The following is a 27567-nucleotide window of genomic DNA, read 5'->3' on the forward strand; positions in this document are numbered from 1 at the left end:
AGGAAAGCAAGAGCAAGAGCAAAAACATCTATTTTTACTGCAAATTTAGATTTTTTTTTTTTGCTGTTCATGATATTTAGAAATAAAAAAGTTAACCCATTAATTAAAAAAACATTTTTTTTCTAAAAAAATCCTCCTTTTCCCATTTAGATTGTGAATCGAGTCTGAATTTTGTATGAACATTCCAAATTTGGTCCCATTCTTTCCAACATATTGGGAAAGAAGGGGGAGGGAAGGAGGGAAGGCGGGGGAATCAGATTAGAGCTGAGTTGTGAACATGGGTTTGCTCCCATTTTCTGTTCTTAAATCTTAACCTTTCCCAGATTTTACTTTTTCTTCAGAAAAAAAGAAGAAAAAAAAAAAAAGAAGGATGAGAGAAAAGGGAGAGAGAGAGATNACAGCTGAGTTGTGAAAATGGGTTTGCTCCCATTTTCTGTTCTTAAATCTTAACCTTTCCCAGATTTTACTTTTCTTCAGAAAAAAAGAAAAAAAAAAAGAAGGATGAGAGAAAAGGGAGAGAGAGAGATTTAATCTGATTGGCCGTCGCCTTCGTTCCTCTCCTTCTTCTCTCCTTCCTTCTATCTCCCCTAAACTTTCCTCTCTCTCTGTCACTGATCGCAACTATTTATTGAGCTTCAATGCTTCTTTTCCCTGAAACCCTTTGATTCTTCCACCACATTTTTGGGAACGGAATAATGGGTGCTTGTTTTTCGGCCTCCAAAGTCAGTGGTTCCAATAGCAACAACACCAATGCCGCCGCCGCCGCTAACCAAAATCGGAGAGGAAGCACCGCTAACCCTCAACCGACCACACCCGATACTAAACAAGATGCTTCAGGAAATCAAAATCAGAAGAAACCCAATGAGAATCCGAAGAGGAATAGTCAACAGCTTAAGATTAAGGAGAAAAACGTTTCGCGGCGGACGAGCGGGGTGATTCCTTGTGGGAAACGCACCGATTTTGGGTATCATAAGAATTTTGATGAACGATACACGATCGGGAAATTGCTTGGACACGGTCAATTTGGTTATACGTATGTAGCAATCGATAAAGAAAATGGGGATCGTGTTGCTGTTAAGAAAATTGAGAAGAACAAGGTATTGTTTCTTAGAGATTGCGATGAACACTCCTCCCCCCCCTTCGTTTTTGTGAATCTACGGCTTTAATTAATGCTTGATTCTTGTTTATATCTGCAATCTGGGTTAAATTTCCCCTACAAAATCGTTTGGAACAGGGGTTTGAGTTGAAATTTGCGAGCTCGCTAGGTTTAATTTGGTAATTGAACGAGTTTTCAGAGTATTGGAGCATGAACGAAGGAACTTCCTCTAATGGGGGTTTTGAATTTGCCAGCTTCGTATATGTTCGATACAGATTCATCTTCCTCTGATGGGGCCTTCACCCTTTCATCGCCATGGCCATAAAGAAAGTAGTTCTAGAATTGACAGTTCTACAAGATCATGACTGATGGATGATGAGGGAACCGATTTTGGGATCCTTATGAATAATCTGAATTACTTGGATAGATCTTCTTCGAACACGAGATCGAGCTGTTCTAATTGAATACAGCCTCTTCCTGGATCTAAGAGTCATGGTTTTCTGCTAATTAGGCAAGATTCAGAATGCTTGTGCTCATAATTGTGTAGCTAGTTTACAACCTTTTAGAACTGTATGATCAAGAATATAGGAGTTCATCTGCAAATGGCTTTTGGGTTAGAGAATTATAAACTTTTATTTCGAAGTGCTTCGTTTGCTGTTTTCGGGTGGAGTTTGATAGCGAAACTTTCTAATGTTGTTGCAGATGATTCTTCCCATCGCGGTCGAGGACGTTAAGAGAGAGGTCAAGATATTGCAAGAACTTACAGGCCATGAGAATGTGGTTCAGTTCCATAATGCGTTCGAGGATGACTCATATGTTTATATTGTGATGGAGTAAGCCTTTCCTTTTTGGTCTTGTCTTTCTTAAAAACCACAATGCTTTCATAATAATTTACATCTTGATCAATACCCGACAATCTTACCAGGTTATGCGAAGGCGGTGAATTGTTGNTTCATAATAATTTACATCTTGATCAATGCCCGACAATCTTACCAGGTTATGCGAAGGCGGTGAATTGTTGGATCGGATATTGTCCAAGTAAGCAATGTCTAGCTTTATCGATTTTTCGCGTACATTCCAGCTGATCATTTTGCTAACATAAAGTAAAAATAAAACGTTAGTTCACAAATAGCTTTGATATCTAAAGAGAGTGCTTTTAACAGGAAGGATAGCCGATATACCGAGAAAGATGCAGCCGTAGTTGTTAGGCAGATGCTGAAAGTTGCAGCGGAGTGTCATTTACACGGCTTGGTACACAGAGACATGAAACCGGAGGTAAAAGATAGCGCCATTCATCATATGTAGCCATGCTATTTGTATCCTTCTTGAACTCGGTTCTCACCCGTGCTTTTCGTATATACAGAACTTTCTTTTCAAATCAGCCAAAGAGGACTCCCCCCTGAAAGCCACCGATTTTGGCTTATCAGACTTCATCAAACCTGGTAGGAACAAAAATCTGATGGAACGTTCATATCCTATCTGTACACTCCAAAGTTATTATCTGTACACTCCACCGATTTTCCTCTTATTTTCGGTATATTATGCAGGGAAGAAATTTCACGACATTGTCGGAAGTGCATACTATGTCGCTCCTGAAGTTTTGAAAAGGAAATCCGGGCCCGAATCAGATGTCTGGAGCATAGGGGTAATCACATATATTTTACTTTGTGGGAGGCGCCCTTTCTGGGATAAGACAGAGGATGGCATATTCAAGGAGGTATGCTCCATTTTATAGTTCGGTTCCTTACATTTGGATGCACCCATAAAAAATGAGCTCATTGTGCTTGTATTTCGCCAATAGGTGTTGCGAAACAAGCCTGATTTTCGTCGAAAGCCATGGCCAAGCATCAGCCCTAGTGCTAAAGATTTCATAAAGAAGTTGCTTGTAAAGGATCCTCTAGCGAGATTAACTGCTGCTCAGGCCCTATGTAGGTCCCAAACTCCCTTGCTAAACCCATATTAATTGATCCTCTCCTCTTCCTTATAACACATTTAATCATTTGGGTTGATTATTCGTTCATACTTTTCGCTTCCCAGCTCATCGATGGGTTAGAGAGGGCGGCGATGCATCAGAGATCCCGATCGATATATCCGTTCTGAGTAACATGAGACAATTTGTGAAGTACAGTCGTTTGAAACAATTTGCTCTGAGGGTAAGGAAATGCTCATCTTTTGGAACAGGAAACTAGTTTGTCTCTTTGCAATCCATTTCTCCTTCTGATGATGATTATTTATGTTGCAGGCATTGGCTAGCACAATTGGGGAAGAAGAGCTTGCTGATCTACGAGATCAGTTTGATGCAATCGATGTCGATAAGAACGGTTCCATCAGCCTTGAGGAGATGAGACAGGTAAGTTAGTAAATTTATTTACACGAACACGAGTTCTTTCTTTTTCTCTAACGTAATTGGCGATTGTCTATGTGCAGGCCCTTGCTAAAGATCTTCCATGGAAACTGAAAGAATCTCGCGTTCTAGAAATTCTTCAAGCTGTAAGTATACGTTTTCCTTTTCGCACCACCATTCTGTGAGAGACAGACAAGAAAACTGTTACCTTTTGATTACCGTTGTGCCGCTCGTTTGTTGTTTTTTTTCCGACTCGTCCTATAATCAAAGAATGTTACTCAAGTAGTTTATATGGTTGATACAGATCGATGTCAATACCGACGGCCTTGTCGATTTCACAGAATTTGTCGCAGCTACATTACACGTGCATCAATTAGAGGAACATGACTCGGTAAAGTGGCAACAGCGATCACAGGCAGCTTTCGAGAAATTCGACATAGATAAAGATGGATTTATAACTCCAGAGGAACTAAGAATGGTATGTTTTTACTTTTGGTTGGCACTTTTTCTGGTTTGATGCGGACATTCTAGTCTTAAGCTTCCCTTCCTAAGCTACTCCGTTTAAAATGAATTGGTGGCCGCCTATCTTCCTATTGGGAAGGTGGCGATGGTCTTTGAACCATTCACAGGTCGTCTGTAAGCACTCTTTGCCTCTGATTTTATGTCTAATCTTAAGCCGGTGCAAAGCNATCTTCCTATTGTGGAGGTGGCGATGGTCTTTGAACCATTCACAGGTCGTCTGTAAGCACTTTTTGCCTCTGATTTTATGTCTAATCTTAAGCCGGTGCAAAGCTGTCATGTGAGATCCCATATCGGTTAGAGCGAGGAACAAAGCATTCCTTATAAGAGTGTGGAAACATCCCCTAGTAGACACGTTTTGAAACCTTGAGAGAAAGCCCAAAAGGAAAAGTCCAAAGAGGACCATATCTGTTAGCGTGGGCTTGGGCTATTACAAATGGTATGGGAGCCAAACACCGGGCAGGGTGCCAACAAGGACGCTGGTCCCCAAGGGGGTTAGGAGGAGAATGAAGCATTCCTTATAAGGGTGTTGAATCTTCTCCCTAATAGACACGTTTTAAAACCTTGAGGGGAAGTCCAGAAGGGAAAGACCAGTGGGCTTGGGCTATTACAAATGGTATCAGAACCAGACACTGAGCGGTGTGCCAGCTAGGACGCTGGCTCCCAAAGGGGGATGGATTGTGAGATCTCACATCGGTTGGAGAGGTTAACAAAACATTCCTTGTAAAGGTGTGGAAACCTCTCCTCATTAGATGCGTTTTAAAACTTTGAGGGGAAGCTCAGAAGGGAAAATCCAGCTTATGCCATTATTGTCTATCCGACATAGTTCCCTTCCTGAGCTCTTTCTGCCTCTCTCATACAGACGTTTTCGTGATTTCGTCTCGGTTTTTTAAATGTTCAAACATTATGTTCTTGTTTTTCTGCAGCATACGGGCCTAAAGGGTTCCATTGATCCACTGCTTGAGGAAGCGGATATTGACAAAGATGGTAAGATAAGCTTATCAGAATTCAGAAGACTTTTAAGAACTGCGAGTATTAGTTCAAGGCCTCATATTTAGACCCTCTACTCCCCAAACTTCCTCCAAGACTGTAGATAACAACGCAAAGTTGGGAAGATTGAAAAGAGAGGGACATCAAAATAAGGCAAATTTGAGTCATCTTTAAGAACCATTGCTTGCTCAGACACCCCAGCAACTCGTTTGACCATCTACTCGACGACAAGACTATTCGACGACAAGATTATTCGACTACGAGTTTTTTTTTCTATAGGACTGTGAATACGTTTTACATAGATAATAGAGTTATCTTGGTTCTGCTTCAAAGCAAGCAGCTCCAGTTGATGTGGAATGTGTTGTAGTCCTTTGTGTAGCTGGGGTTTCTTGGTTGTGCATTGGAAATGGCATATCTGATTATAAACAAACTCTTTAAATGAAGAATTTGATGGAATCAATCTTTTTGGGAAAGGAATTGTCTATGTCTACCTCTCGGTGTTTTGCTATTGTATTATCACGCTCGGTCTTATTCATACTTACACAAAAATGTATGTACTACTTCACTTACTCGGCTTCTCATAGTTGAACGTTTATCTACTCCTATCTACTCCAATGATATATTGAATCGATTCTTTTTAGTAACTAAATCCAGTCACACGGTTTTCGATTTTTCATCATCGAACTCTTTATTCCATATACAAATCTAGATTGAAACGAGTTTGTGTTTTAAAATATATTTCGTTTGTTGTCATATCATATTAACAACTGTTCATCGCTCATCTCTCGACGTGACTTGAATATGTAGACAAATAAATTTATTCAATTCTTAACAACTACATGGGTGATGGGTATGTCATCATAAATTATATGAATTATTAAGTTCCCATTCATTGATAACAAACAAAAATCTAAACAATGATTTTTCAATATAAATTAAAGAAATGGCTTCATTCAAAGTTGACATTTGTTTTGTGCAACCTCTTTTCGTCTAACTTTAATAAATAGAATATTGTGATTTTTCTAAAGTTGTATAAATTATACTTATTATGTAGATTATTAATTATAAAATTTAGTATTCTAATATAAAAAATAAATCAATCTCTTATTTCTTTAAAATAATGATGATAAAAAAGAACAAAAAAAAAACAAGAACAAAAATATGTCTCCAAATAAATATATTGGCACTCCAAATAAGGCTTCTTGTCTAAGCATGACCTGCACACCTGTTTCTTCCCTCATATGGACAAGAAAAATATTTTTAAGCACTTAAAAAGTCATTTTAAACGGATCACAAATAATGGTAAATAATAAAAACAGATTTATGTTGATAAAATTATTCGCTCGTTAAATTTTTTGGGGATTTTGGATTATAGCATTACAAAAACCAACTAAATGGAGAAGCAAGACATAAGGACAAGTATGTATTTACATGCAGATATTCCACTGAACTACTCCCTAAATGCAGGGTATGCACTGGACAAATGCTGTCAATCAACTCAAATTATGGTAAGCCTCGTTAAATTAGATGTCGAAAGCAGCCACAATACCTTGCACCTCACGATGGTTGTTAGGTATGGCAAAGTAATCACTGAATGAGGAATGATTGCTCACATTTTTTATGTAGGCGCTTCCGAATCTAAATTCCTGAACTCAATATTTGGTTGGTGAAGGAAGAGGCTTCCTTGAATTTAATCACTTTGATGAAGTTAGTAACTTTGAATTCAGTTGTTATGTTTCGGGATATCGCCAATGCTGTTAGAGGAGCTATCTTGAAGAACTTTGGATGAAGAAACCCGACTCAACGAACTACAATCTGTAATACTTTTTTCTTTCCTCTGAGACTGCTTACCTTTCTTACTTCTAGAGGATGCATCCTGAAAAAGATACTCGATTGTGTTCTTATTTGATCTACAAATATTTGTGTGAGCTCTAAAAGCAATAAACTCACCTGTTGTGTTGAGGATCCAGGCATCTTAAGTTCAAGGTCCGTTGCTACATCGTTCGATTCGTCGCAGCTTCCTGCATTACTGCGCCTGTGCCGATCTGATGACCTACTTCTGGAATCTTGTTTGCTAGATATATGTGAATTGGAAGCATATTGGGCAGAGGGCTGACCATTGGGAGGATGGACAGCAGCAGTATATGTCTGTTTACACCTTGTCCCCAACCCTTATCGTGGCCCTAAGAGATTTCCAAAGAAGGTGAAGGGCTGCAATGACGGATGCATGGGAATCGGTCCTGGGGGAACGGAAACAGGAACTGGGTAGGAATATGGGGGAACCATGACCTCAGAAGGATCCATTGTGGCCCAGGGAAACATGACCCTCAGTCTTTGCTGATACTGAGCATTTATATTTTCAATATCTGATTTTAGTGAAGCTTTCTCATCTCTAAGTTCATTCTTTTCCTGGGTTAGCTGTGGAATACCAGATGAGATGAGCATATCAAGCCTAAAGGGCTCCTAACCTTATGAAATTGAAAATTTGTAAAAGAATTAGATACTGACCTCACGTGATTCTTCAGAAAGAGCTTCATAATCGGCCTTTAATCTATTGACTTCGGCAGTTAACTCCTTCAGCGTTTGGATGGTGTCTGTTAGAATGGTGGCCTTGTCATTTTTGGGCCTAACTGGATCTGCAATAAAATGAATAGCAACGATGTCACTTCAAGCCAGACACAAAAAATCCCACATGAGCCACTCAAACAAAATAACACAGCCAGAGAAGTCCACAGCATCATGATGAAGTATAAAGCGAGCCCTACGACCTTATATGATGATATAAGAAAAGGGCACGTGCACACATGTATTAGTTATCGTCGTACTGCCGATTAGAATTTCCACAAAGTAGGGCATTGCCAAGAGAAGAAATATACGAATTGAGTTGAATGAAACTTGAGCCCAGGAAATATTGAGCGAGAACAAGAACTCTTTGGATGTTGAAAATCAATGCATTCATTCCTAAGTAAAAGAGTGTGGAGAAACACATCAAGACATGCCCTTCTAGGCTATCAATTTATCAGGGGAAACAGTAAACCATTTCTTGAGTAATTTTCAGGCGATATTTTAGTATAACAATGAGAAAGGATGAAAAACGAAGTCATAGGCTTCCTATACTTTAACTTTACCCAATGTGTTTCCAAGCTCATGAAAATGTTCATTCAGTCTGTCTCTTCTCAATTTTTCACGATCTGCCTTTTGGGTTTTTTTCACTGCCATTGGATCTTTTACTTCTGCATCTGTTCTTAACCTGAGGAATACCGAAAAAAAAAAGGAACAAAAGTGAGTGCGATGAAAACCATGACTGAGACTTCAGAAGAGTGTCAAAATCCTACAATATGAAGACTGAAACATGTCCTTCAGCAAACGAATCCCTAATATGCATTCGGTTCATGTTCGTTTGATTAGTCCATGTCATTTACAAGGAATGCATTGTAACAGCCCAAGCCCACCGCTAGCAAATATTGTCCTCTTTAGGATTTTCCTTCCGGACTTCCCCTCAAGGTTCTAAAAAGCGTCCATTAGGAAGAAGTTTCCACACCCTTATAAGGAATGCTTCCTTCCCACTCCAACATATGGGATCTCGCATCCACCCCCCTTGAGAGCTCAACATTCTCATTGGCACACCGTTCGGTTTCTGGCTCTAATACCATTTGTAATAACCCAAGCCCACCCTAGCAGATATTGTCCTCTTTGAACTTTCCCTTTCATGCTTTTCCTCAAAATTTTAAAACGCGTCCACTAGGGTTGGATTCTTCGTTCCCCTCTCCAACAGATGTGGATCTCACATGCATCCCTTTCTTCATTTAAATGACAGCCTTCCAAAACGATCCCTTTGTTAAAATTTGAAACAGTGAAGTTATTGGATCCATATAATCTGTTCCTTAAGATCTTTCCAATTGACTAACATTGTTCTTTGTTTTAGAACTTATATATACACTATTTTTTGTTATGCTTTCTAATCTATGTCAACTTCTGAAAACTTTGGCTAAATTCATAAGCATTTCTTAAAAAGGTGAAAGAACAAAACAAGGAAATAGTGACACAACAGGCTTAGTAACTAAGCAGTGCTTATTAGTGATAAATTTGACGAATTAGAATGTCCAGCCAAGGTTCCTCATAATTCATATTTTGAGACGCGCGAACTGAATTGTGAGGTATCGTTCTCAGAAGAACAATACAACTCAAAGATATGATAAGAATCAAAATAAAAAACCGATATCCCCTAAACAACAAGACGACCTAAAGATGAGAAACCGCTGAGAGTTTCGTCTGGACTGGATTCAACAAGACTAGATCAATAAAAACACTCAACCTTATCCCAAGGAGGATCGACTATCAAGTTTCACAGTATAATATATGAAAATAAGAATTTAATTCAACCAATAAAACCATCGAAATTTCTTTTATTCCAGATTCGAAACAGGATACAAGCTTAGTGTTAATCAAAATCCACAATTCATCACAAACCTGGATTCAGGAAGCTGGTTGTTATGGTGGCGACTCGAGGACAAAGAGAGCGGCTGAGGCTGAAGAGAAGAGGAAGGAACTAAATCAGCTGCTACAATAGACTGAGAGGAGAAATCCCCCGTTTTCCAGTGCTCCATGACGACCTCGAAAGGGTCTTTAAACAGAGCAAAGGGACGAGTAAATCTCAGAGCTCAGTTCCTGTGAATCCACCTCCAACAGAGAAGAAAGAGAAGGGGAAAATCTGGAAAACGAAGAGGAGAAAGCAATCTGCGGGTGAAAATTCAGCGCCGGAAAAATGAATTTGAGAGGGAAGGCAAGAGGAAAAATCCAGCACCAAATCGTGAACTCCACGAGCCACGACCACGTGGACGCCCCGCGCCCGAACCAATCTGGATGATAACAAAAGGGAACTTTTTCAGTGCTCCCGTTAGTATTCAAATCCTGTACACCCTCTTTTCTTCTTCTTCTTCTTTTTTTTCTTTTTTTTTTTTTTATAATTATTGTGAATACTCTAAAATATTTTAAATAAGTTTAGGAACTTAGTGTCTTTACTCGGGGCTAAGGTCTCTCATGTGCAACATACCATCACATCATCATCTTGACTCCTAACAACACGACCCATGAATCGTTNCCAATCTGGATGATAACAAAAGGGAACTTTTTCAGTGCTCCCGTTAGTATTCAAATCCTGTACACCCTCTTTTCTTCTTCTTCTTCTTTTTTTTCTTTTTTTTTTTTTTATAATTATTGTGAATACTCTAAAATATTTTAAATAAGTTTAGGAACTTAGTGTCTTTACTCGGGGCTAAGGTCTCTCATGTGCAACATACCATCACATCATCATCTTGACTCCTAACAACACGACCCATGAATCGTTATGTCATTCCATGTCTCAAGACAGCTCAGTCATCTTGACTTGCTCAAACACATTTATTGAGAACTAACTCATGTGTCAGTCATATCAAGACATCCTAAACATCTATCCATCTGAGTTCTCTTGGGACATTGGACTCTCTCGTATCCATACTAAATCATTTACGACATACATTTCATGTAGCAGTTGCATAATCCAACTTCCAACACATGAGTTGGGACGTCATAAGCCTCAAGTACGGAAATAGGCGGTGCATAAACGAAGGTGTGGCCATTCGTCGTCTTCCACTTTCCCGAGTATTGAATTTAGTATCTCTAGATGGATGCTGAGTCGCTAGGCATCCATTATGTACATAAAATTATGATTTCTTTTCCTTAATGGCAAGATGAACTAGAACCCACTTCAAAATTTTCAAACTTTTTGGTTAAAAGTGTAAAGCTAGATCGGTTGAATCATGATCCAACTATATCCTACTTGTTTCCAATATCTATCCCTCCTAAGATCTTCCAACAAAGTTGCAGCATACCTTGGTGAGCTTCATTCCTTAACAAAATAATCTCCTCATCATGAACTCAGCGCAAGCTCCCGGCTACACTTACAGGCGCCTTCTTAAAGATCCCTTACTCCAACGTCCATTTGGACACCATGAAAGACTGGTTACCATATGCGTCGTCTCCGCCATCGCGGCTGCCTTCGTGCTCTCTTTGTTCATCTCCCTCTTCACTTGCTTTCGGCGTCAGCTGACCTCGGCGTCCTCTAAGCCACCCTCGTCGACATGTAGCAGGCAGCTCAGTAGCATGCCTGTATACATATATGGCGACTCGGCGCCTTATTGTTTTACGTCGTCGTCGTCCTTTGAGGCCAGGAACTGTGTCATATGCTTGGCGGAGTTCGAGCTTGGAGATGAGCTTCGTGTTCTGCCCAACTGCAACCATGCGTTCCATAAAGGTTGCATTGATCAGTGGCTGCCCCTGAGGTCGTTGCTTTGCCCGCTTTGCCGGGAGCTTTCGATAGATGATATTGGGAGCATGAGGAAGCCCGTTTGTACCAATCATTGGGCCCGAAACCCGGCCTTCGTATTGGCCTTCGCCCCTGCCAGTAATGCCCCATTGCCCTCCCAATTGTAATTTCGAGAATGGGTAATTCCAAATCTAGTCTAATTTATCTTAAAATATATAGGTCATAATTAGCTAAATTATGTCAAAAATACTCTTTAAAATATTTTAATAATACTTTTAAAATTTTAAAAATATTATTTTTGCAGATATTTTAGAACTATAATAATTGGTCGTTTCAATCCATAAAAAAAAATGCCCTTCAATTTTTAAAAATCTCATTAATATCCTTCCACTCATTAAAAAAAAAGGTGAAAAATGCCCTTAAAATTTAAAAACTAATTATTAATATTCTTTTATTAAGAAAGTTAAGAAATAATTTTACCGTTAGTACCACGTTTAAAAAATGCTTATGAACTTTTAAAAGTAGCATTAACATTTTAACGTTTATAAAAAAAATTATAAAATTATTATTGCCCATATAGGTATGAAAACCATTCATTTACGCTTCATAGATAATCTATCTCTTTAATTTTAGCTAACTATATAACCTTTTTAACTTCTTTTTTTATAACCATTTAAAAATATTAATATTATTTAAACATGGTACTAAAGTTTCATTCATATATGGCGGTAAGGATATTTTTTTAAATTTTAGATATTTTTTAAGTTCTTAAAAAATGCTTAAAGATATTAATGAAACTTTTGAGAGTAGATTTACGTAACACTCTAAATTCAATGGCATTTTTAAAACACTCTTCAAAGTTAAATAATATTTTCACTCACAGTAAATATATATTTGAATATTTTTTAATCTTTTTTTAGTTTAAAAGTATTATTGAATTTTGTAAAGTTCTATAAAATTAATTAATTTTAAAATGATTAAAGTTACTATATCGGTTTAAATCACATGAAAATCACATTTAAAAGGTAAAATCAGATATTAATTTGATTTTGAATAATTAAAAATAGTAGAGAATCGTTAAAAATAAAAAAAACCAATGGTCTATGGAGTCTTTCACTTTTTTATAGAAAAAAAAAAAAAACATGCAAAGTCTTCCACTTTTAATTATTAATAATATACATAGTGGAGCAAGTATTTTGCCGGGTCGGATCCAACATTCTAGAAGGGTTAAGAATGGCAGTGGGTTTGGACTTTGGAGAAAAACCTAAACACCACGTGGGCCAGACATAACATATTGGGCCTACAATTATTTCTTTTTCCTATTTATTTAAAAATGACTTTAAGATCCTTAGATAATGGAAATAGATTTTTTCCACTTAAAAAAAATGTGTTTTGTCACAATTAAACTTCAATTAAATAATATTAAAAATAATCTTCATTAAATTTATAAAGGTAGGACCTTTGTCTTGTTTTTTAAGCCTTTAACCATCAATTTTTCTATAAAAAAAATTGAATAATTAATAAATCTCTATTATCTTTTAAATTTATTTATTTATTACATATAATTTGAATAGTTTAATGTTTATCTATTTATTGTTTGTTCTTATCTTCATCTTCTACTTCGAGGTTTTGATTAACGTGACGCATAAACCAATAAGCCTAATATTACTGGTTTAGCATAAACCAAACCTTTTGTTTTCAACGAATAAGCTTGTTTATTACAAATTATTTTATTTATTTTTACATTTCTACTTAATAATATTTTATTTATTAATAAAACGAAGGCAGCTGCTCTTCTTCCTCTCACTATAGTTCTAATCAGTAACGGGTCCTATCACAACAATATTTTTTAGTGAGACGATAACTCTGAAAAGACAGATTACCCATCTTTTTTTAATTCCAGGAGAAATAAAATAAGAACAGCCCCACATTCAAACGGCTACTTCTCTCCGTAGCAAAAACTTGTTACACTTGTATATTATAAAGAATTCAAACAACTGCTTAAAATACAATATTTTTTGTTATTCTATAAACATTTTTTAATCCATAAATTACAATATTATTATATATATATATATATATAATATACATCGAGTAGCTTCAAAAGCTTAAGTTTCTTAAATTAAAGTCAAAATAATTATTATAAATAAATTGAAATTTAGAGTTTTTAACGATTTTTCCAAAGGAAACAAGGTGGGTCCCAATATTTTTTAATATAAAAAACTAAGAACGTTAAAATGCACTAAGGAGGTGATTTGGCACCCAATCCAATCAGTATATGAATCAGTCCAAGAAATTAGGGTTTTGTTATGTCAACTAACCTTTTCCCCTTTTAACTTTAAGTTCTAATTAATAATTAATTAATTAATTAAAGCAACTTATTATCATTATTCTTTTAATGCTACTAGTAGATGCTAACTCATGACGATAGCGATACTTATCAATAAAAAATCAAAATAAAATAAAAAATCAATTCTTTATAAAAAAATTATAATGAAAAATATTTGGGTGAACACATCGCCCAACGTCTAACTCTCATACTATTTGTAATAGTCAAGGCTACTGCTAGTAGAAAACTTATTCTAACTATAATTCTTTTAAAATCATTTTAGGTTGACCAATTGCTAATTTATTTTAATTTGCCATCTATTTGAGTTTTTTTTTTTTTTTTTTCGCTATAAATTTTCACCAAACTTATAATATTTAAAAGTATAAATAATGAGTTATTTATTTGATTATAATAAAAAAAAAAATAATTTTTTTTCTTCTTAAAATGAATAAATAATTTAAAAAGGAAAAAAAAAATGGAGGATATGGGACGGAACAGAGTGGCGTGAGTTGACAGCTTGACACCCACTTTTATTATCCTCCGGAAATTGGAAATAAAAGTCCAAAATTTCTTTTTTATTTTTTTAGTACCATTCAAGATTTTAACGGAGCTAACAATTTTACAAAAATATAAAATTATATTAAATATATACTTAATATTTATTAGATATACATTGAATTTTGATAAAAACAAAAGACCTAACTTCGTTTTAATACAAATTCGAATAAATATAAAAAATAAATCAATTCAATTCGTCCTAACAAATTTTGATTGAAAACAAAAATAATTAAATCAAACCTACTCGTTGTTATGGATTGGTTTGAGTTGAATTTATATGTTTAGTAGAGTTCAAATCAATCCATGACAACTCATACTAATAATTGTCGAATATATACTCAAAATTATTTTTGTTCTAAAACTTGTAAAATAATTTGTATTTATTATTATAGATAAGGTTTGATTTTCATAAAAATAATTAAGGAAATAACAAAATTTTCAAACTAATAGGATCTGGTTTGAATTAATACACCATGTGGAAGATTAAATAGGCGTTGAAATTGCTTCACTGTACATTAAAATTGAGCTAAAGTTAAGATTACATATTAGATTACACTTTTCAAAAAAGACCGGAACATGTTTGGATTATTTCCTTTTCAAATCAACGACATTTTCAAATTATTTAATGTTAATTACTTAAGCTGCACTTTCTAAGATAACGATCATTACTTAAATTTTGAAATTTTATTTTAATCCGTTCTAATTAATATTTTTAGATACTCAATGCCGGTTCCAGAAGTGAAGGCCAACTGGAAAACAAAGGCTATAAAGAAAGCTATTGCATTTAGACATCCCCAAGAAATAAACTACACTTCAATTGCTTTATAATAAAATATAATTTTAAATATTTAAGTATGGAAATAAATAAGAACAAGAAAAAATAATTTATATTAATGATAATCACGATTTATTTATTTGATTACAACGTTAATATCAACTTAATCCTGACATTAGAAATCTTAATTGTTGATGCGTTGGACTTCTGATATTCGACACATCATCGTTCATATCCACTCCTTTAGAACATTCTATTTTATTTTAATTTTTAATTTTTTTTTCCCTTTTAACAGGCTGCAGCTGCAGGAACAGGAAAGCAATAAAATTGGATAAGCCAATTGCTGAGTCACTATCCGGCAGCCTGGGCCCACTCTCAAACGCCAAATGGTTTTCATTTAACCTAGGAAATGACAAATTTAACCATGGTTAAATTTCTGACCCAACCTTGGTCCCACTCGTTCCTCCACCCATTTTTTATATAATGCGTAATGCCCATTCATTCACTCATTCTTCTCCCATCCAATTTCACCCCCAAATTGAAAATGCTCTCTGCTGCTTCTCCTCTTACTCTTCCGCCTCTACCGGCCAGATCCTCTCCCCGGGAGTTTACACGTGTCAGATTCCGACCACCACAGGCTTTCTCCTCCACTGCCACCGCCTCTTCCACTGCCTACGCCTCTAGAGAGGACACCGCCTCGCCGTATCTCAACCTTCAAAGAATGACCTCCTGTACTTCTCTCTACGAGGTCCTTGGGATCCCTACTGGAGCTTCTTTTCAGGAGATCAAATCGGCATACCGACGTCTTGCCAGAGTTTGCCATCCGGATGTAGTGGCCGTCGACCGGAAAGACTCATCGGCCACTGATTTCATGAAGATCCATGCCGCTTATTCCACTCTGTCTGATCCTGAGAAACGCGCCGATTACGATCGGAAGCATCTCCGCCGTTATCGTCCTGTGGCTTCGGTGCGGATGGCTTCAGGTTTCACTGGCTACACTCGTCGTAATTGGGAGACGGATCAGTGCTGGTAACGAGTTGATTCACCGAGTGATTGAAGTCGAAACTAAAATGATCGGAGTTTGTGAACTATATGATGATTGATAGTTAGGGCTAAATCGGAATCAGAGAGCGCCTAAATCGGAATCAGATTCGGAACCTCTGCTGTGATTCGTACATATAACGGAATAATCCAAACGGCGCAAATGATTCGAGAGATGGACTATTATGATCCGTGGAGGGATCGAAGCTTTTCTGCAACTCACCAGCGCTTGACAACGAGTGAGATTTGCTTCAGATCTTTAGGAAAAATCGCGAGGAAGAAATTTCTAGTTCTCGAAAATCAAATCACCAAGTAAACAACAAACAGAGGAAAATGCATATATCTTTTCCTAGTTTTCCTTTGGATCTGTATAATTCTTGGGTTTGTCCAGTTTGGATTTCAGTGAAATAGAAGTAAAGAAAATCTAAAACTCAAAACACTGATCTGTTCTGCTTTTCTCTCTGGTTTGCTCATCTGATTAGACGATAAACGCATACTAATCATGATTTTGATTCGATTATTCAAATTCTGGCGCGATTGATCCACTGTTGTTTCTGTTCATCTCCATATTTTACTGATAAAAATTCTTAAACATATGGTTTGGAATAGGAATCTTCCATTTTGGAATACAACTTAGAAAAGCAAACTGATTAGCAGACAGCAGATTGTAGGTTCGTCGGCTTCCATTATTTTTTAATTTGCATTGTGTGAGTTTTTCATTTTCAATTGAAACCGAGTGGAATCGACAGCTGGGGACAAAAATAAACAAACTCATGTTCATACTTCACCTTTCTCCTTCACCGACCTTCAATGCTTCTCTTTCTTCACTTTTTTGGCCTACTTCCCCCAACCATCATAGCCTGTATTATGTATGCATACATGGGCATGGATATGATGAGTATGATGTCGATGTCGAATTTTAGAAATATATATGTAAAGATAAAAACAAGCTATGCCTCTGTGAATGAAAACAGCTCCCATTAGTACGGAGGAGCTTGCGGTGGGGCCGCCGCCTCCGCCTACAGATTACACGGAAAGATTGGGGCACGGGATTCTCATCTTGGTTTCTTCTCAATGGGAATCCATTATTCACCATCAGTCCTTGAACGAGTCACCGACACCAGCACGAGAGGTCTTATCTTCTTATCTTTCTTCTAGAACCACACCCCGTCCGCGTCGCGTCGGCCGTCTACGTCCCTATCTTCCATCAATTCACACCCTTCTTTGCTACGTATCTTGTTCATTGGTCCGATTATTTCTATAATCCAGATCATCGTCAAAAATATTAAATAAGACTAGAGATAGAGATTATATATATATATTTTTTTTTTTCTCACCCGACTCCTGTTAAATCTAAATAAATATAAATAATTAATGTATATCGAAATTAGTGCAAAACTACTGATTATACTTACTGAAATTTGATTTAAAAAACAAAAGGAAGATAGTAATGTATGGACCCGTTAGAAATCACTACTCTCTTTGGATGATATTGTCCACCTTGATTTGAGCTTCCCAAAAGATCTCGTAACAATGGAGATAATATTTCTCACTTGTAAACCCATGATCTTCCACTAAATTAACCAATATGAGACTCACTTCTAATAATTCTCAACATGGACAGGTCCTTACAATTTTTTTCGAACTCCTACGAAACTAAAAAAAAAAAGAAAAAAAAAAAGGAGGTGGAGACTAAGATGAGGAAGGCTTCCCATCTCTACATCTTACACATTTCTAACTTTCATACGAACTAAAAAAAATATAAATTTAAAATTTAGTTTTAGCTGTCGTCTTAAATTTAAAAGCGTCATCTCAACCACTAAACTTTAAGAACGTTCTATTAAAATCTTTCATTAAAGGCGTAGAAAATTCAAAACAGCTACAACAACGTTAAAAAATATTTCGTTCGACAAATACAATAGTCAAAGATTAGAGTGAAACAAAGTCTAGAATAACGATTGAAACCTACAATAAAGAGGGTATCATTTTGGAAATGGTGTTGTGAACGTTAATTTTAGAGGGTCCACAGGCGTTGTATAGCCGTATGGGCAACCTCATTTAGCCACACATGTGGCGATTTTGTGTGGACATTTTTGCCAAAACGTATCAACAAAACTCCTCTCATTGGACGCCTTATTCCAATTTGGGTCCACAATTGTAACTCGTGACACAATTTTCTAAAAATATATATTTTTTTATTTTTTGAAAATTCATAATATAATATTCTAGTCGGTTCCCATTTTAAAAGTTTATGAATTAAATTTAAATAAATAAATAAAATGTACTAGGTCCACAAATGATATGCGGTTCACGGAAACGGGCCGTGGAAAATTAGAACAGGCCCAATAAACAATGGAATGACATAAATGGGCTGAGGCCCAAATCGGAAAATCCAACCATTTCAACAAGTACAGCGGTGATAGGAATCCGACCCGACACCGCCTCCTTCTTGCCCCCATGTCGTTATTAATATATAATATTATGAGTGACACAAATAAATCAATGTCGTGTATAAATCCCAAATATTAATTTTTAATGTTTCTAACAATTAACTTTTTGCTATCTTGCACTACTACCAAACACTCCCTTTGAGCGTGGCCGTTGGGAATTTAAATAATTTAGATTTTATTTGATTTTTGGGCTGGACTATTGATATGGGCCTTAATAGAGATGGACTGGGAAATTTGGGCCCAATAACAAAGACCGGGCTTGGCATGATTATTGTGGCCCATCATGAGTTCCCAAATTTCCAAATGTGTGCACGTGCGCTCGTGGAGGCTCTCACCAAATGAATTAAAAGCAAAGCAGCGTGGGCCCCAGGGTTTGTTAGGTAGGCGAGAATGGTTCTTCTGTGCAGGTTGCTGACGTCATTAATAAAATTGGAAAATTTGTAATTACCAATGCGGAAAAGTAATGACTTTTTATTTATTGATGCCTTGATTCCTTCCTACCCTCTAATTTTCTTTCCCATCAACAGGCTGAATAATAAAATTAGAAAAAAAAAAAGAAGCAAATTCAACCTTACCGTCATCTTTCAATAAAGGTAGAATCTCATAATTTACCTACCCGTTTAGGGCTTAAATGGGCTCACTGTTTAGGGCTTAAATGGGCTCACTGTCTTTGCTCAGACTCATTCCTTCGATCTCACAATCCACTTGCTTTGAGGTTCAGTATTGCACTTATGTTTCCTCTCCCATCAATGTGGGGTCTCATAATTCACCCCATTTGGGACCAATGTCTTCACGAGCACTCGTTTTACCCTTCCATCGATGTGAAATCAAGCCGGAGAGTGGAAGTGGCTAATAAAGGAAGGTGGCTAATAAAAGATGACACCAATTATTTTGTCCTTTTGCTTTTATCTTTGTTGTCTTTGTAGCTAAAGTTTTAAAGCCACAAACAAAACCCATGGCCTTTGGTTAAAGCCACTCCACCAGTGTGTGTACTGTAAAGGCGAAGACCGAATATAAATGTACAATATGGGTTGGAATTTAGAGCCAACCGTGTTTGACCCTTCTCCAATTCTTCACCCACGATGAGTCGATGCAGCCCTCCCCTGTTTTCTTCACTTCTCCCACCCATTCTCAGCTTCTGAACCACCCATTTTACCCTCTTTTCTTCTTCCATTTCGGATTTTCGATTTCTTGTTCCTTCGTCTCTGTTTTCCATGGCGGAGATAAAGTTAATCTTGGCTCGCCCTATTCAATTGGCGGACCAAGTCACCAAGGCTGCGGACCAGGCCACCAGCTGCAAGCATGAGTGCGCTGACCTCAAAGCCAAGACCGAGAAGCTTGCTACCCTTCTTCGTCAGGCGGCTCGAGCGAGTTCCGATCTCTATGAGCGACCGGCCACTCGGATCATCAACGAAACTGCACAGGCCTTAGATAAAGCTCTTTCTCTTGTGCTCAAATGTACTGGAAATGGCCTTATGAAGCGCGTTTTCACAATTATCCCTGCTGCCGCCTTCCGAAAATCCTGCTCCCAGCTCGATAATTGCATCGGCGATGTCTCGTGGTTGCTCCGAGTTTCCGCCTCCGCCAAGGATCGTGGCGACGAGCATTTGGGTCTTCCCCCAATTGCTACTAACGAACCCATTCTAGGTTACATCTGGGAACAGATTGCTATTCTCTCAACCGGTTTGCCGGAAGATCGAGCGGACGCGGCAGCGTCGCTGGTTTCTTTGGCGAAAGATAGCGAGAGATATGGGAAACGGATAGTCGAAGAAGGCGGCGTTGGGGCGCTGCTGAAATTGCTGAAAGAAGGTAAGGTTGAAGGTCAAGAAAACGCTGCAAATGCGCTAGGGCATTTAGGGCGTGACCCTGAGAATGTTGAGGCCATGATTCAGGCTGGTGTCTGTCAGGTGTTTGCGAAAATTCTCAAAGATGGTCCGATGATAGTTCAGGCTGTGGTTGCTTGGGCTGTATCGGAACTCGTTTCTAGTTACCCAAAATGCCAAGATCTCTTTGAACAACACTATATTATCCGCTCGCTTGTTACCCATCTTGCGTTTGAAACAGTTCAAGAACATAGCAAGTACAATATCACTGTCAATAAAGCCACCTCGATTCATGCTCTAGTAATGGCTAGCAACCCCAAAACAAACAATATGTATAAAGCTGTAGATGATGATGATCGACAGCTCCATAGTCGGATTCTTCATCCAATGGGAAATCGAACCCCAAATCAGATGCACGCCGTGGTTACCAACACTATGAATATGCTCTCTGGTGGGTCGGTGGCGGCTGCCACTGCAACTCCCCAGGCAAACCATGGCGAAGGTCACAGCCTTAGCAGCAATGGACAGCATATTCTTCCACATCATGCCCCTTACCTTCATCATGCTCCTTCCGGCCCCAGCGCGAAAGGTAGGGAGATTGAGGACCCGGCAACGAAAACCCAGATGAAAGCCATGGCAGCTAGAGCCCTTTGGCAGCTTGCGAAAGGGAACTTGACAATCTGCCGTAGTGTCACAGAATCAAGAGCTCTGCTGTGTTTTGCTGTCCTACTTGAAAAGGGGGAACAGAAGGTGCGGCATAACTCAGCAATGGCATTGATGGAGATCACTGCCATGGCTGAGCACGATCCTGAGCTGAGAAGATCCGCCTTCAAGCCGACTTCACCCGCCTGCAGAGCCGTTGTGGAGCAGTTGCTGAAGATCATTGAGAAAGAAGATGCAGATCTCCTCATCCCATGTATCAAATCCATTGGAAATTTGGCCAGGACGTTCCGGGCCACTGAGAAAAGAATGATCACCCCATTGGTGCGGCTTCTGGATGATCGAGACACCGAGGTCTCCAAGGAGGCCTGCATTGCTCTCACCAAATTTGCCTGCACAGACAACTTCCTCCACGTCTACCACTGCGAGGAAATCATAGCTGCAGGTGGGGCAAAGGAATTAGTCCAGCTAGTGTACTTTGGGGAACAAAGTGTTAAAATTGCAGCAGTAACTCTGTTGTGCTACATTGCCCTGCACTTGCCTGATAGAGAGGAGCTTGCACGGGCCGAGACGCTTCCCGTGATCGAATGGGCGTCGAAACAATCTCATTTGACGCAGGACGAAACAAATGAAAGACTCTTACATGAGGCTGGAAGTAAGCTAGAGCTGTTTCAATCTAGAGGTCCAAGAGGATACCATTGATTTCAACTCGATCATTACAGGCAAAAGCTTCTGATCTCTTCCATAAGTTGAAAATTTTTCCATTTTAGCCCATTATTTTCGTTCGAGTGTACGTATTAGATTTATTTTTCATCCACAATTGTTTAGAAAGTAACGTAATAATTTAGTGAAATTTGGTTAGTTGCTTCATCTGCCTGTCATGGAGACAAAGTTTACAAATTCCTCCATGTTTGATTTCAAACGACCGGAGCATCCTATGGAGTTGTTGATCCCTGTCATTCATCTGCCTGTAATCCAATTTATATGTTTTTGATGATCTTAGATGTGTCTATCCAAACATTTGGATAACTATAACTAAGTGAATAACATCGTCTTGCACATGGGTAGCCCTATATCGCCCGTCCTGCACATAAGCATATGCTTGGGGCATGGGCATGGAGGTTGGAGCCCAAGGGTGATTGACGGTGGTGCGGTGGCAGAACGTGCATAGTGAGGTGGAGTCAGGTGTCTTTCGGCATATGAGCCTTGTTGAGCACGGAATGTTGCGATGTTGCCTCCTAACTTGGGCCGACGAGGGAGTAATATACTTGTTTATACTAATATATTTGATTTCTTATTCCATTTTGTAATATAGTAATGGAGTGAAATTTCCGAAATATTTCAAGATTTATTTGTTTTTAAATAGAAGATATCGGAATAGGGGCCTTCCACAACCCACAATGTTAATGGGCCCAAAGGGTCAAACAAACGCACAGGCCCATAAAACGGGCTATAAAGTGGCCCATTTTAAGCCTGACGATTGGGCTTCTGTTTAGGCCCAATCCGATTAGTCAAACCAAAAGCTATAAATATTCGAAATTACGAAAGGATCGATAGAGTAGCAAATTCAAATTTACGTCGAAGCTCTTACGGTTTCAAAAGGGGAGGAAATGTCAGCCAGAAAAAGAGACGCCATCAGCAAGAGCTCTCTCTGTAATAGCAACTAGCTCTGCCTTTTGCGTCGCCACGACACTGACATACCACACCAACATGGCGCTAAAACGCCTTTAACGCACGTGGCCGCCATGTGGAATGGCGCAGCCAGTCGAGGGTTCTTTGCGGCATTTTGTCGAACACCTACTGGACGCTTTCGGCTGGTGTCCCATTTTAAGGAAATTTGCTGAATTAAACGGATGAGGTATGGATTGTATTATTGTAGTGTAGGCGTTTTGATCTCCCGTTCTTTCTCATCTTGGATTTGAGTTGATATCACTGAAACTCACTTTTGGTATTGTGAAGTTGGATGATTGCTGTAAATTGCAAGCACCAGCGGTAGAGAAGAAGCCAAGGATGAATGCCCCAAAAGCATAGCCCTCTTTTTTCGTTTCTGATTGTAAAAAATCTTATTCTAATTCGACTTTGGAAGAAAGTGAGGACAAAAGTGAAGAGCAATATAGGTGTCTGAATAAAGCGCCACCGCCGTACGTTGAATTGACCACAACGTTTCATGTTCCTTCCCCTTTCGCAAACCCCACCTTTCTCCGCCAGTGTTGTGGAAACTTTACACGCCAACGCCATGGATTTAGATAGAATAATGTTTAAGGAAGATTAAGAGACCAAGTGGGGAGCCCCGGCCCCTACCCTACCTTCCACACACGTTTTCACCTAGTGGGGTACTGTCGGCCATGCCCTTCAAAACCTTCAAAACCATATGCAAGATAAGTAAGAACACTCTAAGTTTGATCATGTCAAGCTTAAATGATTTTAAACATACTTGAGCATGCTAGATGTACACGACTCTTTACAATAGTATTATATTGTCAACTTTGAGTATAAGCTCTTATGNCTCGACTCTTCACAATAGTATTATATTGTCAACTTTGAGTATAAGCTCTTATGGATTTGTTTTGAACTACTCGAAAATGCCTCACCCTAGTGGAGAGAGTATTTTTTTTATTATAAATACATGTTCATTCTCTAAATTAGCCGATATGAGACTTTTATCCAACACTTCTCCTCGAACAAAGTAGGCCTCCCCTTAATTGAGGCTTCGACTCATTTTTCTTTTGGAGTCATTTATTCGACATTTGAGGATTCTATTGACATGGCTAAGTTTAGGGTATGACTCTGATACCATGTTAGATGAACACGACTCTCTACAATGGTATGATATTGTCCGCTTCGAGTATAAGCTCTCATGGTTTTACTTTGGGCTTCCCAAAAGACTTCATCGAGAAAGTACTCTTTGATTATAAATCCATGATCATTCCCTAAATTAGCTGATGTGGGACTTTCATCCATTAGGACATAACATCAAATCGGTGTGAGTAAATTAAAATAAGTGCAAATATTGCGTGAATTTTAAGTGTCGAAATATATATTATTAAAATTTTAAACATTTATATTAACACCATCCAAAATTATTAATTTTTTAAGAAATAAATTAGTAATTTAAAAACAAAATTAAATTTGAGAGTACTAGAAATTCTCTTGAAAGGGACGAATGGGTGAATCGAAGGCTTTAAAGGCCATTTAAAGAAAAATGATGGCATTGACGGCGGAAGCGGCGGTGATTAAAAAACGCCGGCCGGCTAATAATCCAGATGTCAGGTGGACACGTGGCACATTTCCCTATGTCTCCGGATAAATCTGTAGGCCCCACACACCAATATTATTTATTTATTGATTTCACATTCTATTAATTGAAAGTTTGCTAATTTACCGATTAATTACGATAAAATTATTCTAAGTTTTGTTTTTGTTTTTTTTTTTAATTGACTAGTTTTAATGATAATAATATAAAATAAAGTTTGATTAAATTATACTAATATGTCTCTAATTGTGTATAATTAAATTTAAGGTTTTGTTTAATAAAATAAAAAGAAAATTGATAAAATTGACAGCTGGCAATACAGGAATAACATCTGAATTTTGCTGTAAATTAACGAGGGAGTGCAAATTGGACCTCCCCGTAACTTTTCACTCTAAATTTAGAGTCGTTCTTTTTTATTATTTATTTTTTAAAAGTGAAAATGATTGGTCGGTGAGTGAGAGTGATGTCTGTGATGGGGAGATTGTGCTTTCCCCTTTAATCGATCACGTTTACAAGTATAAATAAGGAGCATCTCCATGTCCAAGGTTCTCTCACCGCACTCTCTCTCTCTCTTCCTTCTTCCCCTTCTTTTCCTACTTATTCCCTCTTTCACTCTCAATTTCTTAAAAACTTTTAAAAATTATAATTAATGTTTTATTTGCAGTAATCTCCGTTGTCTTCTCCGATATTCTTCCTCTCTCATCGCCGTGTCTCGCTCTAAAAGTTACTCTGTTTCCGCCATTGCTCTCTTTAACCTATCTTCTTCCACCTCATAACTTCAAACGCCTAATAATTGAAACCCCACTTCACAACGTTCATCTTTAACCATACCCATTGTTTCAATTCGCTTAGACCAGGAAATTTCAGTCAGTCGATGGGGCTGTTCAGCTCTTTCCACCATTCTTCTCCCTTCTTCTCCACCTTGATTGTGCTTCTTCTTGTCAAAGGTTTCAAAGGTAAATTTATTTTTATAGTTTCTTTTGTCGGTTTGAATTCTGGGTAATCGTTTGTTTTTCTTAATTTTAACGAATTTTGTTGAAATCTGTGGTAGGATTTGTTCAATCTGGTTGCTCTGTTTTTCTTCCCCTGTTTTTGATCTTCTTTCCTTGTTTTACAGAGGTCTCCGGCGCTACATTCACGTTCGTTAACAAGTGTGAATTCACTGTCTGGCCGGGAATTCTCGCCAGTGCTGGCAGCCCCAAACTGGAATCCACCGGTTTCGAGCTCGTACAGGGTACTTCTCGCTCTTTTCAAGCTCCGACCGCCTGGTCCGGTCGGTTCTGGGGTCGAACCAATTGCAATCTCGACGGCTCCGATCGTATCAGCTGCAACACTGGCGACTGTGGCTCCGGTGAGATTGAGTGTAATGGAGCTGGCGCCACCCCACCGGCCACGTTAGCCGAATTCACACTCGGTTCCGGGTCGCAGGATTTCTACGACGTCAGTCTCGTCGACGGCTATAATTTGCCGATGATAATTGAGGGAACTGGTGGGTCAGGCACGTGCTCGTCGACCGGCTGCATTACGGACCTGAATCAGCTCTGCCCGGCAGAGCTGAAGGCAGAGGGTGGCGGCGCGTGTAAAAGCGCCTGTGAGGCATTTGCCTCGCCGGAATACTGCTGCAGCGGCACGTATAACTCGCCGGCGACTTGCCAGCCGTCAGTATACTCAGAAATGTTCAAATCGGCGTGCCCCAGATCGTATAGCTACGCTTATGATGACGCCACAAGCACATTCACCTGCAATGGGGCTGATTACACCATCACATTTTGCCCTTCTCCCCCGAGGTACCCAACACATAAAAAATAATAATAATAACTTAATTTCAGTTAAATTATAAATTTATTTTCAAAGTTCATATGATATTGATATTTTATTTGAAAATGGCAGTCAGAAATCTTCAAGGGATTCATGGCCAGTGATACCAGAGCCAACAACAGAGCAATCGGGATCAGAGCCAGAGACCAAGCCAGGATCAGAATCGGGATTAGGTTCACTACAAGGAGCAACATTAAGTAATTCTTGGCTTGCGGATATGGCCATAGGAGGCTCTTCTGTAGCTAGAAAACCAATCCTAGCATTTCAATTTGTGTCAAATTTGATATTCTTGGTCGTTCTATCTCTAGTTCTCCTTTTAAAATAAAATATAAAATGAAGATCAGAATTCATCGACCAAATCTCAACTATTGATGTAGGTACAGAATTTAAGGCCAAAAGAAGTTAGCTTTTGTATTTTTCATTTAGAGATGGTAGAAAATTAAAATAGAAAAAAAAGGCACTTTATTTGGCTTTAGGATTTGTTGAATTTAGATGATTCCCAAGCTTGAAAGGTTAATATTAAGTGGGAATTTGGAATATGGGAGCCTTAAAGTTAACACCTTTATGACAACACCATAATGGGTGATTTATTTATTTATTTATTTATGGGAAAGTTGGCCCACACAAAAATGGCCACAACTATGTTTTACAAACAAGTAATCAAACCAAAATTTTGAGGATTACACGTAAAAATATGTAAAAATATATTTTTCGTAGTTTATAATGAATTTCTAACATGACGAGGTTGCAACGCAACAAAACTAGTTGCAACTTGTAACACAAAAAAGAAGTCATCACAGTATTGTTGTAACGTAACACAGAATCGTCCCAAGTTGCAACGAAAATAAAGAATTATAAAGGATGTTTTCATTGCAAATGGTACGACCAAGAAAAGATTAGTTTTGTGTATGGGTGATGAGTTAAAAAGAACGTAGAAAAAATGGAAGGGGGGGAAGCACATGGTGAGCAATTTAGGGTGGGAAAGGCCAAATGGTGTTTGGTTGATAAGACGGCTGAATGAAAGATTCTTTTCATCACTTTGGTATCTCTACTTTATACCTCAAATCCCACGCTCGATGCCCCCAACACTTCTTGTTTTTGCTTTTCTCTCCCAAATACATTAATTAATTTGATACGTTGTTCAACAAAACAAATCTATTTTTCCTTTTGATTATCACTAAATGCCCGATTTCACTATTTTGTTAAGGTACATTTGGGCTCGGGTGAAAATAGGTTGAGTTCAAGTTCACTAAGGGTGTACATAGTCTGGGTTGAGTTGGGTTAAAGGATTTTTTTGACCCAACCCAAAAAGGCTAATCCTACCTAACCCAACTCTACCAAAAATGTTAATCCAACCCAACTCAATCCTTATAGTTTAGATTGGGTTGGTCCGGATTTAGGGTTGAATGTACACCCCTAAAGTTCACTACTATTTGGACAATAACGAAAGTCACTAAACCAAGGGCAAGATGAGTCATAAGCCAAAATGCTCGTGGGCCCACCTCGATTGTGGCCGAGGTGAGCTTCTCACACCCATAGCTCGATACTAAGTTGGAAGAAAATAGGTAAACTCTCGAGATTCTAATTCAAAGAAGTAAAAAAAAGAG

At 38.2% G+C, this 27567-nt stretch overlaps 4 protein-coding genes and 1 pseudogene across 7 annotated transcripts; 4 read left to right on the forward strand and 1 right to left on the reverse strand.

The window, feature by feature from the left end:
• The first annotated feature begins 474 nt into the window (after positions 1–474).
• On the forward strand, positions 475–5437 carry LOC111804275 (calcium-dependent protein kinase 28-like). 3 transcript variants are annotated; one of them, XM_023689021.1, is made up of 12 exons: positions 475–1097; positions 1799–1929; positions 2093–2134; positions 2260–2371; positions 2460–2538; positions 2644–2813; positions 2898–3024; positions 3134–3249; positions 3339–3446; positions 3524–3586; positions 3745–3976; positions 4130–4310. In XM_023689021.1, exons 1-11 carry the CDS (start codon positions 696–698, stop codon positions 3955–3957), a joined length of 1563 nt encoding a protein of 520 aa, XP_023544789.1. In that variant the 5' UTR covers positions 475–695; the 3' UTR covers positions 3958–3976; positions 4130–4310. The 3 variants fall into 3 exon arrangements, with proteins under 3 accessions (XP_023544789.1, XP_023544790.1, XP_023544788.1); XM_023689022.1 differs by lacking the exon at positions 4130–4310 and adding an exon at positions 4025–4122; XM_023689020.1 differs by lacking the exon at positions 4130–4310 and adding an exon at positions 4886–5437 and having other exon boundaries at positions 476–1097; positions 3745–3918.
• Positions 5438–6269: 832 nt separating this feature from the next.
• LOC111803129 lies at positions 6270–9789 on the reverse strand (annotated as a pseudogene).
• Positions 9790–15425: 5636 nt separating this feature from the next.
• LOC111803037 (chaperone protein dnaJ 11, chloroplastic-like) lies at positions 15426–16393 on the forward strand. Its single transcript, XM_023687286.1, has one exon. It carries the CDS (start codon positions 15460–15462, stop codon positions 15946–15948), a length of 489 nt encoding a protein of 162 aa, XP_023543054.1. The 5' UTR covers positions 15426–15459; the 3' UTR covers positions 15949–16393.
• Positions 16394–19384: 2991 nt separating this feature from the next.
• On the forward strand, positions 19385–21886 carry LOC111804358. The gene has a single exon (XM_023689125.1). The coding sequence runs from the start codon at positions 19621–19623 to the stop codon at positions 21589–21591; it is 1971 nt and encodes a 656-aa protein (XP_023544893.1). The 5' UTR covers positions 19385–19620; the 3' UTR covers positions 21592–21886.
• A 2760-nt stretch (positions 21887–24646) lies between these two features.
• On the forward strand, positions 24647–26523 carry LOC111803788 (thaumatin-like protein 1). Of its 2 annotated transcripts, none has more exons than XM_023688333.1 (3): positions 24647–25089; positions 25260–25929; positions 26033–26523. In XM_023688333.1, exons 1-3 carry the CDS (start codon positions 25017–25019, stop codon positions 26283–26285), a joined length of 996 nt encoding a protein of 331 aa, XP_023544101.1. In that variant the 5' UTR covers positions 24647–25016; the 3' UTR covers positions 26286–26523. The 2 variants fall into 2 exon arrangements, with proteins under 2 accessions (XP_023544101.1, XP_023544100.1); XM_023688332.1 differs by having other exon boundaries at positions 24649–25098.
• The last annotated feature ends 1044 nt before the right edge of the window (positions 26524–27567 follow it).

Source organism: Cucurbita pepo, chromosome LG10 (assembly GCF_002806865.2).
Source record: "Cucurbita pepo subsp. pepo cultivar mu-cu-16 chromosome LG10, ASM280686v2, whole genome shotgun sequence".
Classification (NCBI taxonomy): domain Eukaryota; kingdom Viridiplantae; phylum Streptophyta; class Magnoliopsida; order Cucurbitales; family Cucurbitaceae; genus Cucurbita; species Cucurbita pepo.

Bases quoted from the DNA above. Each gene is read 5' to 3' on its own strand.
- LOC111804275 (XM_023689020.1), top strand. From the start codon at position 696: ATGGGTGCTTGTTTTTCGGCCTCCAAAGTCAGTGGTTCCAATAGCAAC. The intron at 3,025-3,133 runs GTAGGTCCCAAA...TTCGCTTCCCAG, and splicing joins AACTGCTGCTCAGGCCCTAT to CTCATCGATGGGTTAGAGAG. The intron at 3,919-4,885 runs GTATGTTTTTAC...GTTTTTCTGCAG, and splicing joins CTCCAGAGGAACTAAGAATG to CATACGGGCCTAAAGGGTTC.
- LOC111803037 (XM_023687286.1), top strand. From the start codon at position 15,460: ATGCTCTCTGCTGCTTCTCCTCTTACTCTTCCGCCTCTACCGGCCAGA.
- LOC111804358 (XM_023689125.1), top strand. From the start codon at position 19,621: ATGGCGGAGATAAAGTTAATCTTGGCTCGCCCTATTCAATTGGCGGAC.
- LOC111803788 (XM_023688332.1), top strand. From the start codon at position 25,017: ATGGGGCTGTTCAGCTCTTTCCACCATTCTTCTCCCTTCTTCTCCACC. The intron at 25,099-25,259 runs GTAAATTTATTT...CTTGTTTTACAG, and splicing joins TCTTGTCAAAGGTTTCAAAG to AGGTCTCCGGCGCTACATTC. The intron at 25,930-26,032 runs GTACCCAACACA...TGAAAATGGCAG, and splicing joins TTTTGCCCTTCTCCCCCGAG to TCAGAAATCTTCAAGGGATT.